We start from the raw sequence: 12,758 nt of genomic DNA, 5'->3' as shown, positions 1-12,758 counted from the left end.
CGTCATGTGCTACAGGCATGCTCAGATAAGAGGTCATTAATCTGTAAATGATGTAAAGGCTAATGTTTTGTTTCCCAGTCGTAGTCTCTAACACATGATGCGGTAATAGCTGGGCAGAGCGCAGTGTTAATCCACCCACTAACAGCTGTTTCTCCGGTTGACGTCGAGACGGCTAAAACCTCTGCAGTTGGCATGACAACACCACTTCCCACCGCCAATGTGTCACCAGCCATCATCAGCTATCTCAGCAGGGGTTTATAATCCACTGGCTGATGGATGACTATCTGCTGCAAAGAGTGGGATGAGTCTACTTTTCTTCAAGGCCAGTGACTAACTGAGGCCGGACTGACTGATCTGTTGGCTAAATGAATGAGCAGAGCTCAAACTAACCCAGAAACGTCTGTCTCGGTGTGGGAGGTTTCCAGTACATGTGAAGTAATGTACGGATTTACATTTCTGGGGTCTGTTCTGCAAAGATAGACTCTGACTATCACTCAGAGATGTTAAACATACAGCCATACATTAAAAACATAGACTGTATACTAAAAAAGGACCGAGCCACAATAATGTTACCAGTTGGTTTTGGACTTGAATTTAGGGGCCGATGGCGCGATATGGCAGCCTCGCTTCTGTCAGTCTGCCCCAGGGCAGCTGTGGCTACAACTGTAGCTTGCCTCCACCAGTGTGTGAATGTGAGAGTGAATGAATAGTTGCATTGTAAAGCGCTTTGGGTGCCTTGAAAAGCGCTATATAAATCCAATCCATTATTATTATTATTATTATTATTATTAGAAGCCTCGGTGTTGACATTTTGGTCAGTGTCAGGTTTGCTTATTGGAGCCACATGGTGGAATTAGGAGTTACTTATAGCGAGAAGCATCTATAAAGTGTACAGGTGCAAAGCTCAGGTGTAAATGCCTTCAAGATGCCTACCAAGCAACAAACTAATAAAATACCAGAATTTTAATTTCTAGAATATGGAGTTATTGGATGTCTTGCCAGCAAAGTAAGTTATATTATTTGTAAAATAGCTCTATAAACAGTGACACAGTGGTTAGCACTGGTGTCTTGCAGCAAGAAGGTCCTGGGTTCAAATCTACTGGCTACCTCTTGTCCCTGATTAGCTTTTACCCACAGTCCAAAAACAGGCTCATTAGGCTAATCAATGATTTGTGTTGCCACCCGCAAGACTGGCAACAGCTGCGCTAGGCTCCAGAGCACCCATGACCCCGAACTGGATAAGTGGAAGAAGATGGATGGCAGCCTAGCAGACAGCTGTCTGTGTCGGCACACCTGTTCAAAATGGGCACACGCCTAATTCCAGTTATTAAAAATTTCACACAATATACAGTTGCTATGAAGGCGGAAGCTTTCCATAAAGAGCAAACCCATTTTTAGCACCAGGCTTCAAACATGCTTTTTAATGCTGCCAAGAGAGCGATTATCAACCACGTGGTTACAAAGGAAATGTATATATTTCCTGACCAGTTGCAAGTTGTTAAGAACTTAAGTAGAGGTTTCAAATTGCTAATTGCGCTGAGGTGTTTTTGTTCTTGACAATGACAATTATTGCTGATTATTTTGGGAAGACACAAAACATAGCTGACTGAGCTTTTCTTTAACAACATGAGAAAATATTTATGCTTGTGATTGTTGAATAAAAGGTTTGCAGTAATGTAAAGCATAAATCACTGAGGCTCAGGATGATCTCAGTGGACTGATGACAGCCTCACTCCACTACATTTCTATTTCTACTACAGTCTCTAAAAAAAGCTTGTTGTTGCTGACTCTATTTCCATCAGCACACAACAGAATATGATAGATTTTTATCTTTTAACACCACTGGTGAGCAAAGGAAACATGGCTCTTAATTAAGTAGCCTTAATTTGACCTGTCCTGCCCCTAAGCCATCAACGGTAATGTGCAGACCATCTGGTTACACATATTAACACCTACAATCAGAGAGGCTACTCTAATCTGTGAAATCAAATCAGGTCTTTCAAAACCCCACACATCTAGAAAAAAAAGAAAACCTGATACAAAAAACTATGGATGACAAAGTTGCACTCTGTATATTTACAGCTGTCACCAACAGTTTTATAGCACGTATGTCTCTGTCCCGCATGTGGGGTTTCAAGGTCATTGCTCAAGAACATTAGTTGTGGATGTGGAGGCTAGGATCAGTTTTGCCAACACAGTAAAAGAGAGCCGAACAGAGCATGAACTGCCAGTTCAGATATAAACACAGGTGTGGAAATTAAAAGTTATATTTTCCTATGGCTCAGTAACACTGAACCTAGTACAGAGGGCAATTCCACTTCCTATTAATATTGTTCTGACAATGGCTGCAATTCACCTAGAGGGCACTCATGAGATAGTCCTCAATGAACTGAACTGAAATACAATATACAGCTTAAACAAACCATCTTCTGTTATGACTTTATTGTTTTCTAAGTCTTACAGGAAAGCAGATTTCCTCCCTTTATGGCACGTGTTTTCATAGGTAATCTTAGGAGTGTTGTTATGAGCGAGTGGTGTCTAAATAGTGCTGGCATAAAAGTCCACTTTGTCCCACTGGACACAAACTGGCTGCAAATCGAGAAGGTTACAGCAGAAAATGCTCACGAAATGGTTCTGAATGGGCACGACTGAATAAAGCTGAACTAAATTATTATTGATCTATGATCCAAGACAAAAAGGGAAGACAGTGAAGACAATTTTGCTGTAAGACACTAGCATTGAGCTCATTCATATTGACTGATCACTTTCAGAATCATTGATAGTACAAGACTCCATTAGCAGTGATAGCACAGAGTCTAACTATATGTTAGAAGAGTAGTCAAACCACAACAGAAGCACATGTGTGTATATGAAGCAGCTGGTTGTGGTGGGTAAAAGTACGGTGGCCCTGAGAGACCAAACGGACTGCAACTTCAGAAAAAAGTGACTGCCAAAGTTATAACAGTTAAGTAGATGGTGTATGTGTTTTACAGAAATTGTGCTGCGATTGTAAGACATACTAAGCCTTTAGGTGTACCCAATAAAATGGCTCAGCACAGTTATCCTTAATTAAGTGGCCAGCTATCTTAAATTTCACAACAATAAGGCATCATGACAAGATCTAATAAATAACTGGGGGGTTACTTTGAAAAAACAAACAAACATTAGAATCCTGAGAATTTAAAGAATCCTGTTTCCCCAGAGCCTTTATTCTGAAAATCCGACATGGCTGTGCTCAACAGAATAGCTTCTTGTGACTGTGACAGAAGGATAAAAAAATTTAAGATGGATTGAAGTTGTCTGCAGGACAAACATTTGATTGAGAAAGAGACAAGTCTTTGCTTCCACCAATCAGAAGAACGGACGGTTAAAGAAACAGAGAACGGAGATTTAAATTAAACAATGTAATGATTATATTCAAGTCAGTCAGCTTGTCAGTGTGTGTACCTGTGTAAGCGCCCCAGCAGTTAGTTATTCTTGTCATGTTGTTGTGTGTACACAGAGACATCTGGGTAATATTTCACTCCAGAGAAAGTTAAAATTCAGAACCACAAGTCTCATTAACATGATTTAAAAAAGAAAAAAGAAAAGAAACATGAACCCGAAAAAAGTTGCTCTACAGATCAGCGGTTGGGTGAATTTACCAGAAGAGGTTATTTCAGCTTTATTACACCCTGTCACTCAAATGCCTCCACATTAAAAAGTCTAGATTTGTTGGTTTTGAGGAATTGTTGCTCTAGAGTGAGAATTGTGGGCTCGCAAACATCATGTTGAAGAAAAACTTCTCTGCTCCTCCAACTCTGACAGTTCATAAGCCCAATCTAGCCTTCTCATTCACCTGAATGGGAAAAGATTTGGGACGATTTTTAAAGAATTCAAAGCCCATAAAACAAACATGTTACAAAGGTATAAGCAGCTGTTTCGTTGCTGGGCTGGTTGTTTTGGTGTAACAAGCAAACAACAGGGATATATGCCTGTGATGTGACTAATGCTTACAGAACATTTTTCACTACAAACTAAGCCCCTGATCTAGGAATCATTGATCCATCCATCTGTTTTCTTCCACTCATTTAATTCAGCTCTTAAACCAGTTGAGGCAACCCCGGACAAATCACAGATCTATCACAGGATCTAGAAAGTAAACTGTATCTAATTGCTTGACAATTTGAAAATTGATAAAGATAAAAATGCAAATAAATATAGCCCTGCAACATTTCTGGGCTACAGCTGCACAGTGCTCAACTGACTTCATACTTTTGAAATCTTGGAAGCATCACTTATTGATTTGGAAGTCCTGAGTATTTACCATAATTCTCCTCAAGGCTGGGAGACTTATTGATAACAGCTCTGGGCACTTACTTGGTAGTTATTTTGATGCATTGTTTAAATTAATTTTCAAATAAATGAACCATCTTTGCTGTTGCAGAATTCTTCCATAGACTGCAAGCCAGGCACGTACCATACTGTGTCACCACCCATGAGCTAGCTGTCAAGCTATCGTTTTAGACCAGATTAGATTTTGGTGTTTACTGGGCTGCTTCCACGGATAAATCCACACAAACCTAATAAAGCTCTTTCCCTAAGAAAGAAGATGCTAATATCAGATTTCACACACATTAATCCACCGCCGGAGGCACAAAAAGACAAACGACGGCCTTGAACGATCAGTGCATTTTATTTTTTTCCATCACAGTACAAAAATAAATTAAAATAAGCAGAAACAAACTAAAAAAAAAGTTTCAATTACAGCAACAGCTTTTTTGTCTTTGTCAGAAAAAAAAAGATTGTTTTTTTTTACTGAATAGCATCAACGCCCCTCCCTCAGCCCATCATGGGAAAAACCGAGTCCTAGTATCAGTGTGGCTGGAGAAAAACAACATGTCACACATTCTTCTGTACAGTTAAAACGCTGTCATTCACACACACACACGCGAGCGCACGCACGCACGCACACACGCACACCTTTTTCCATTCGCTCACACGTGCAGCCTTCGACTTTTTTGATTTTAATCACCTTTTTTTTTTATCTACAAAGTACGCAACGAGATACAGAAAAGAACTTGACAGAAATCGTTAACTATCACTTGAGGTTTTTTTTTCATATTTTATAAGCTTTTGAAAGTATTTTTTCAAACAACTACTTAATGATGCAAGTGAAAAAACATGGCACGTTTCAAGTGGGCATGTGGACAGAGAGAGAAAGAGAAAAGGGTGTCTGTTTTGAGGCCCTGTATCCCAAATGCCCTGCTTTTTTCTGCTAGAGCAGAAGCCCGTCCAAAGTGCGTGTCCCTCTATTGTGCCAGAGCAAATCCCTCTAAATGAACTGTCTTCTCAGCCAGCGTGTGACTCCCCATCCACAGCAGAAAAAGCCACAGGTCATGACTGCCTGAGCTCCTCATTTTCTCTGATTCGCGCAAACACAGCAGTGATGAGAGAAATAGAGAGGATGGGTGAGGAGGGGCAGATCTTTCTGATCAGAGCTTTCTGTTGGCACTGCCAGCTTTTTAGACAGATTTTCAGAATACTGCAAGCTAAAGAAGTTCACACAATTTCTCTTAAGACACCAATTGTGAAGCTTATGTTACCAAATACTGTAGCTCATGTAGTAATTGAAGTCATTAGGTTAAAGAATGAGGGATATCTCAAGTATTCTGCATGCTTTCTGTTTGGTTATTCCATGTCTTTGTAACTTCTGATTAAAACTGTGATTAGTCTTCTGCAGCTTGCCTCATCTCTCTCATCAGAGGCCATGCTGATGGATTATCCTAAAGGGTGAGCTGTGCTTTTCTGCAGTCGAGATGCAGGAGTCATTGCGGTTTAATTGATTTATTCCACCGTAAAAATGGTTTGTGCTTTCTGTTACTGATATGTGGGGGACAGCAGGTTGGGATAGCTCCCGATTCAAGTCAGTCTCTCGGGACAAAAGATATTCTCGGGGTGATTCTCATAACTAACAGCTCAGCGTGAGTCAAGGTGTCCTTCGGGATGCCACATCGGTGATGGTCAGATTTAAGCATGGTTTTGATCTAACGGCTTTTCTTTTTAAATTAGATATCCACTGATAAATCCCTGCAACATTCATTAGCATAAACCAGATCAATCTTCATTCCCACCAAAGATAAGCACACCGGCTTTAACCACCAAGCCCCCTTCACCTTTTCTTCGTGTCCTTCCCTTAAAGTCTCTCATCGCAGTCTCTCATTTACATTAAATGTGCCTAAATAATACACAAGTGGCAATAAATTAGGTTTCCTTATATTAGTGTGTGATGAAAATCCACCCTTCATTCAACAGCTGGTCAACCTGCTCAGAATTTTCTCAGACGTGTGGGATTTTCATCAAAGATATGGCACTGTTTTAACATTTTCTATGCTGAATCAGAAGCACAAAAACTCAAACATCATTCCAAAATGGTTGCAACACAACCTATAACGACGAAAAGTACAAAAAAAATTTCCCTGGTAAACAAATAGCCTATTTTATCAAGCATAGCTAAATAAACTAGTGTCACTTTGTTCACAGCATTCTCTAATGCAGATGCAGTTGGTTTACAAATCAAGTAAAAAGAAGAACTGCTCCTGCCCTCCTGGAGACTCTGTAAAATTGCATGGCACACATGCAAAAACGTTACATTTTTCTAAGTAAAAAAAGAAAAAAGGAGAAAAAAATCAAAGAAAACTTGTTCCAGAAAAGCAATAAATAAGCCTCCACAGGTGCAAGCCTCGGAGTAAAACATCCATTAACTTGTTTTATTTTTTTCTAGATGAAAATAAAGTAGGTCTTTCTGAACACACACAACATGACCACTTGTGACTGGCCACATGTCCACTGGCTGTTGTCTTTTCTTTTTTTCTTTTTTTTTTTTATCAAAAGTTCCACAATGCAGTGCTTATTGTCCATCAGGTCGCTGCAGAGCCGTAAACAGAAACCCACGAAAATATGGATCCAGCACTGATGGCCCCCGCTGTCCTTTCCTTAGATGGCCAGATATGCATACAAAAATGTCCAGTCGTATCTGTTTTAATGGAGAGGACGTGGGTGTTGGCATTCCAGAGAGGCAGGGTTTGCAGCCGGGGGTGCCTGCTCATCCGTGAAGAAAGCCAGTCAGGCGATGGCCCTCACCCTCCTGCAGTAAGTAGGCAGTGCACATCACATCGTCAAACAGTCAGAAGGTCACTGCTGCAGCCTCAGTCCTGTCCACATTCATTGCTGTAGATGTAAGCTTCCTTTTCAAAACAACTTTTTTCCTTTTTTTAAAATTTTTTTCACTATTTTATATAGATATAACATATCTGCATGTTAGCAAAGGATTTACCCAAGTCTGGCATTTCTTTGTTTACATATAACTGTCAAAAAAAGAAGAACAAGCTTTCATTCTTGGGTGTATTCATAATCCATCCTTTGCTGGTTTGGAAATAGTTTTTTTTAAAACCCTAAGCCCCATTTTTTGGTGACCTTTGTGACCTCAAACACACACATATGAGATAAACATGACCCATATCAATCCCCCCTCCTTCCATCAATCAGTCCTGCTAGATGCAAAGTTGGTGTGAATGTCAAACACTTCTGAATCAGTCTAGTTTCTCAGCAGTTTGGACGATTATAAATAAAAAGCATCACAAATATTCTAAATCCCAGACCGGAGGTTGCCCCCACCTCCCCAAACCTCTTCGCTCCCCCGCCCCTACCCCACCCCCAAGCATCCCCTCACCGGTCCAGGCCGATGAGCAGGCGGCTCCTCTCCTCCTCCTTCTGGCTCTCGTTCTTCAGGTCGGCGAACACTTGAGTGAAGTAGTGCGGGTCAGAGTTGATCTGCAGCATCTTGGCGCTCATCAGGTTGATAATGGACAGGCAGCGGTCCCAGAAGGTCTCCTTGGAGCTCTCAACCAAGAAAGGCTTGAGCGGGTAAGAGATTTCATTGCCCATGTAGGAGTAAGACAGGTAGAGGCAGGTGAGCAGCACGGCTTGCAGCTCGTGCTCCGTGGCCACTTCAGAGGAGACCACATCGCGGCACAGCATGTAGACAAAGACCACATTGGCGGGGGTGATGAATCCCTGGTCCTGCCAACCCTGGAGCAGCAGGGAGCGGTCAACACTTCGCAGCCACAGCACTGGGTCAGTGGGTGACAGGTGCTTCAGCCGGTAACAACGTCGGCACAGAAAGTCCCCAAGGCAGCGCAGCAGCTCACTGGTGGAGGCCTGGACGATCACTCTCTTAGGGGTGCCAGGGGCCACATTGGAGTTTGTCAGGGGGGCCTTCTTGACAGACGATGTCGTTGTGTTGGAGTTCTTGGTGAGAGCTGGAGTGCTCTGATCCTGGGTGAAGGTGGACAGGTTGGCGCATGACTGCGACTTCTTCAGGTTCTCGTTGTTCAGGTGGGTAACATTGTTCTGGTAGGTGCCGTTGGGCTGCACCTTCTTGGAGCCTTTCTTCTTTGCTGACACCGCTACGATCCGCTTCCAGGGGAGCACGTTGATGAGCGAGTGGCGCTTCAGGTTCTTGTCTTTGGCGTTCTTGCTGTTCTGGACAGCTGTGTAGTGGCCCACGGTGGCTGGTCCATCTTCAAACAGAGCCGACTTTCTGTAGCTAGGTGACAAAGATAGCACGGTTCCCATGGTGACTGCAGGGAGGCTTCCAGGGGCTTTAGCCGCACTGGTTCAGAAGACGTTTGGAAGGGGTGGGGTGGGGGGGATCCTGAGGGTCTCAAAGCCTGGATGTTTCTGGGAGCTGAGAGTCCCAGGCTACAGGCTGCTGCTGGGCATCTAAAGCGCTGGAGGGGATTGTCCTGTAACGAGCTCTCTGAGGGGATTAGAACCACCTTGACTGTTCTATTTCAGCTCCCTGTCTGCGTCTCAGGATGGCCACTGCTGCTGGAAGCAGAAAAGATCAATAATCAGAAACATAATTAGTAAAAGATCACTCCCGTTTAGATTATCAGTGATTTTTTTTTCATAGAAGCAAACATTTTTCTTTTTCATCAGATAACAGAACCATCATTCACCTTACATCAGATAATATCTGTTTACAATGTTTTCATGCACTCTTGTCTGAGTGCTTTATCCGGCAATCAGGCTTATTAGCAGTATTGATCCCACTCAGTAAGTGGTGGAATGGATCAGCCTATAGCTTAGGCTCATTAGTAAAACGGTATAGACCCCCGCTGCTGCAAATGATCAGCACAATAATCACCTTATAAACGCTTCAGTGTGAAAACGGCGCTTTAGCTGATTTTTATGTGCAGTAGATTATAGAGCATGTAGAGTAATGCACGTGTGATTCGAATAGAATCATGTGTCGTAAATATTTTATAAGAGCTATATTTTACGGTCAGTGGCGACGAGTAAGAGTGAAGCACGCGCCACCCTTCTCGCTAAAATGGAAGACCGGAACGTAAACACCGTAATAACAGGTGAAGGTCGCGTTTGATCAGCGTAAAAAAACAAAACAAAAACAAAAAAAAACCCCAATGTCACGACAGTGATGTCCGTTAGAATTAGACGAACAAATACGTAAAGGGATGTTCGCATTTTTTTATTTGGACGTTGCTCACTGCAGCACCTTTGAACACGAGAGGCAGTCGGTGGATCGACCTCGCTCTCTTGCGCAGGATGCAAGCTGTTCGATCCATCATTCCAGCGCCCCTGTTATCAGCTATTATCAGCCTCGTGGCTCAGTTATTTGTTGCGAGAGAGATACCGAAGCATCAGGCGAATGTGCCTGCGCTGGATTGAAATGAAAGGATTTATTGGCCTGTTCGCCGTGTGCATCGGTTGCTCTCCGTGGTGCTGAAACTGAGCGTCTGCGTCGAAACGAGAACGCTGGTTGTGATAGGCGGTGGCTTTAAAAATGAATCAAATCCTCATCTTTTAAACCTCCCCCGTCCCCGAAAGTGTAACAATGCGTCGATGCATTGTCTGTCTTCACCTTCACAACCCTTTACTTTACATTTATAATCATATTGTCTTAATTGGATATCGCTGCGCATTGTTTACACATAAAATGAATCCACAAGAAGTTAAAAAAAAGCCTGGCTTTCAAAACAAAAACAAAAAAACAGAAAACAGTCCCCCAGATTCGAAGCAAACTTACCAAATCTCCAGCTCAGTGTGAAAATAACTGCGATATCGAGGTGATGCTCCGCGTATCGAGTCTCTTCTTCCCTATGAGGCGTGATAAAAACACGAAACCATCTCGCAGGATATGAATGCAACAAAGAACGCAATCCGAGCTGAGTTTAAAAATATATATTTGTGTATCAAGCAGCGCATCAACACGCGCCTGCTGTCGGCGGTGCGCAGACGACGGCAGGCAGTTGTGGAATGGATGCTTGGATGAAGATGTGCTTGCTCCTGGTCCTCTTGGCCGTGAGATGCGGATGCTGCGAGGGCTGATGTTGTGTTGTGCCACTGACTGTGTGAGGATGGTTGACGCAAAGGCGGTGGTGGGGCGCCGCTATGCGCTCTGTGCGCGGTGTTGTTTCTGATGGGAAACCACTCCGCCTTTAGCCACACACACACACACACACACACACACACACACACACACACACACACACACACACACACACAGGTGCTGAAAATGAACCCGATGAACTCTTAGCATGTTTTTCTCGTGGCACCCTATAGCACCTGCATAACCAAAGCAACAGCACTCATCTGGAAGTATCTCTCCGCCTACTTGTAATGTGAGCATAGCCCCGGGTTTGCAAGCCTGTTGTGAATATAGGTCCATTGTACAGCCTGATTGGCAGATTTTAATCTCCATACCGTGTTGTATATTTCAGAGGGCTATTTTTACAGTAACTTGCTGTAAAAACCCAACTGTATTGTATTTATTTATTACAAATATTTATATTGAAATAATTTATTCTTATTTATTTCTTTTTAGATAAAGGTCGGGATAAAATATTTAATTTGCCATTTGTACACATGCACTTGATCTGCATAGCCAATGTTCTGTAAAGCCTATAGAGTCAGAGTCAAATAAATACAAATATATATTTAAGTAACCGAGGTAATGTAGCGTTTCTTTTTTTAAATACATAAAGATAAGAAATAAATAAAGTCTTAAGTAATTGTGTAGATTTTATACTTTTATGCATTATTTAACCTTTATTTAACCAGTAAGTCCTTTGAGATTAAAATCTCTTTCTCGAGAAAGATGTGACCAATGCACACCTTTATAAGATTAAAATGGTCAGGTAACAAAAAAGAGAAAGAAACGAAAAAGAAAGCAAATGTATCCATTTCCACTGCATGTTGAACAGAAATCAGTCATATTGTGACAAATGCAATATGGTTAGAGCAACAGAAGGGGAAAAAGGCTTTGCAAGTTGTAGTCGAAAGTCCAAACATTATCCTGGCAAGTATTCTCTTTATCAAGCTTGGTGAGTGTGGATGCGGCCAGCAGCATCTAACATTCTTCATCATTTTATTGTAGGATATATTATATTTATTAGATGAAATTACCATAGCGTTTCTCCATGTGTGGAAATAATCGTCTTTTCTGAAGTGATCACAGCAATAATCTAGGCAGATTTAAGGCTTTGTGTGTCACACGCGTCTCTCAAACATTTAAAAAACACACAGTAAAAAATGCAGTACATTTTAAAAAAAAATACAATAAAGCACGTTTATAGAGAGGGTGATATCATGCAAAACTCTCAAGAGGCAATGTAATCTAAAGTTTTTAATCAGAAAGTAGGTTTTGTGTACTGTGAAATATAGAATTAGTATCCATAGAATTCAGCTTAAATTGGTTCAGTTTTATATCTATAGCACCAACACACAACAAGAGTCACCTCAAGGCGCTTTACAATGCTAGATAATGAAAAGATCAGTATTAGAGTGCAAACCCCAACAATGATGAATCCCTGTTAGCACAATTTGGCAACAGCGGGAAGGAAGAACTTCCTTTTAACGGGAGAGCTCTGGCAGAACCAGGCTCAGGGAGAGGCAGCGTCTGCCACAGCTGGTTTTGGAGTGAGGAAAAAGATAGGAGAACATGGAGAACATTGAGAGACAAGAACAAAACAAAAACTATGAGAGACAGAAGACAACAGTTATTGATATGCAGTAAATTTAATGACATTATTTGTATATGTTTTTCCAATTAGAATATGCTTCAGCAAGAGCACAGAATGAATATCAGCACACATTTAGGGACCCAAAGAGATATTATGACCTGGATACTACGCCGGGGTAAATTTGCACTAAATAAAAATATAATTGCATGATTTTAATCCATAACAAACACACCAAATAGACCACATTAATGTTTTATCAGTTTTTAGACTCTGTCTCCCAAACTGATCTCAGAATAGCACAGCCTGCGCGCATCATTAGGGATGATCGTTCTTAGGGCGGCATTTAGCCACGGAGCTCTCTGAAAGGGATCACATTTTAAACTGAACTTTAAAACTGAATAGAAAATAAAACAGAAAAATAAACAGACCTCTAAAAACTGTAGTCAAGGTTAAAAAAAACTGAATACGTCATCAGAATTAACATTAATTTCTCACAGCTGGTAGAAGTGAAGACGAAATGGATCCAAGATTCTCAGTTATTGTGGGGAGAAAATTGTCATGGGCAGAAATAAGAACTAGTTTCTATTTATGTTTTTAATACTGCAACAAAGGAATTTGATGACTACATTTCCCATTATTCCTTTCAATCCCGACATGCAAGATGTACAGTGGCGTCACAGGCGTTTGGTAACGTAGTCCCCGCACGTATTTTTCATTCAGGCAGCATTTGAA

At 41.6% G+C, this 12,758-nt stretch overlaps 1 protein-coding gene across 1 annotated transcript; it reads right to left on the bottom strand.

Annotated features, from left to right (window-relative positions):
- Positions 1 to 7,104: 7,104 nt before the first annotated feature.
- Positions 7,105 to 8,616, bottom strand: cdk5r1b (cyclin dependent kinase 5, regulatory subunit 1b (p35)). Its single transcript, XM_085361023.1, has 2 exons — positions 7,712 to 8,616; positions 7,105 to 7,126 (listed from the first exon to the last, which is right to left on the bottom strand). Exons 1-2 carry the CDS (start codon positions 8,614 to 8,616, stop codon positions 7,105 to 7,107), a joined length of 927 nt encoding a protein of 308 aa, XP_085217149.1.
- Positions 8,617 to 12,758: the final 4,142 nt, after the last annotated feature.

The sequence above is a fragment of the Diplotaxodon limnothrissa genome, linkage group LG8, assembly GCF_057381915.1.
Source record: "Diplotaxodon limnothrissa isolate DT_005_m linkage group LG8, D_limnothrissa_male_GT1.1, whole genome shotgun sequence".
Lineage (NCBI taxonomy): Eukaryota > Metazoa > Chordata > Actinopteri > Cichliformes > Cichlidae > Diplotaxodon > Diplotaxodon limnothrissa.
Note: the sequence above shows the minus strand (reverse complement) of the source record. Positions and strands in the feature narration are given on the sequence as shown.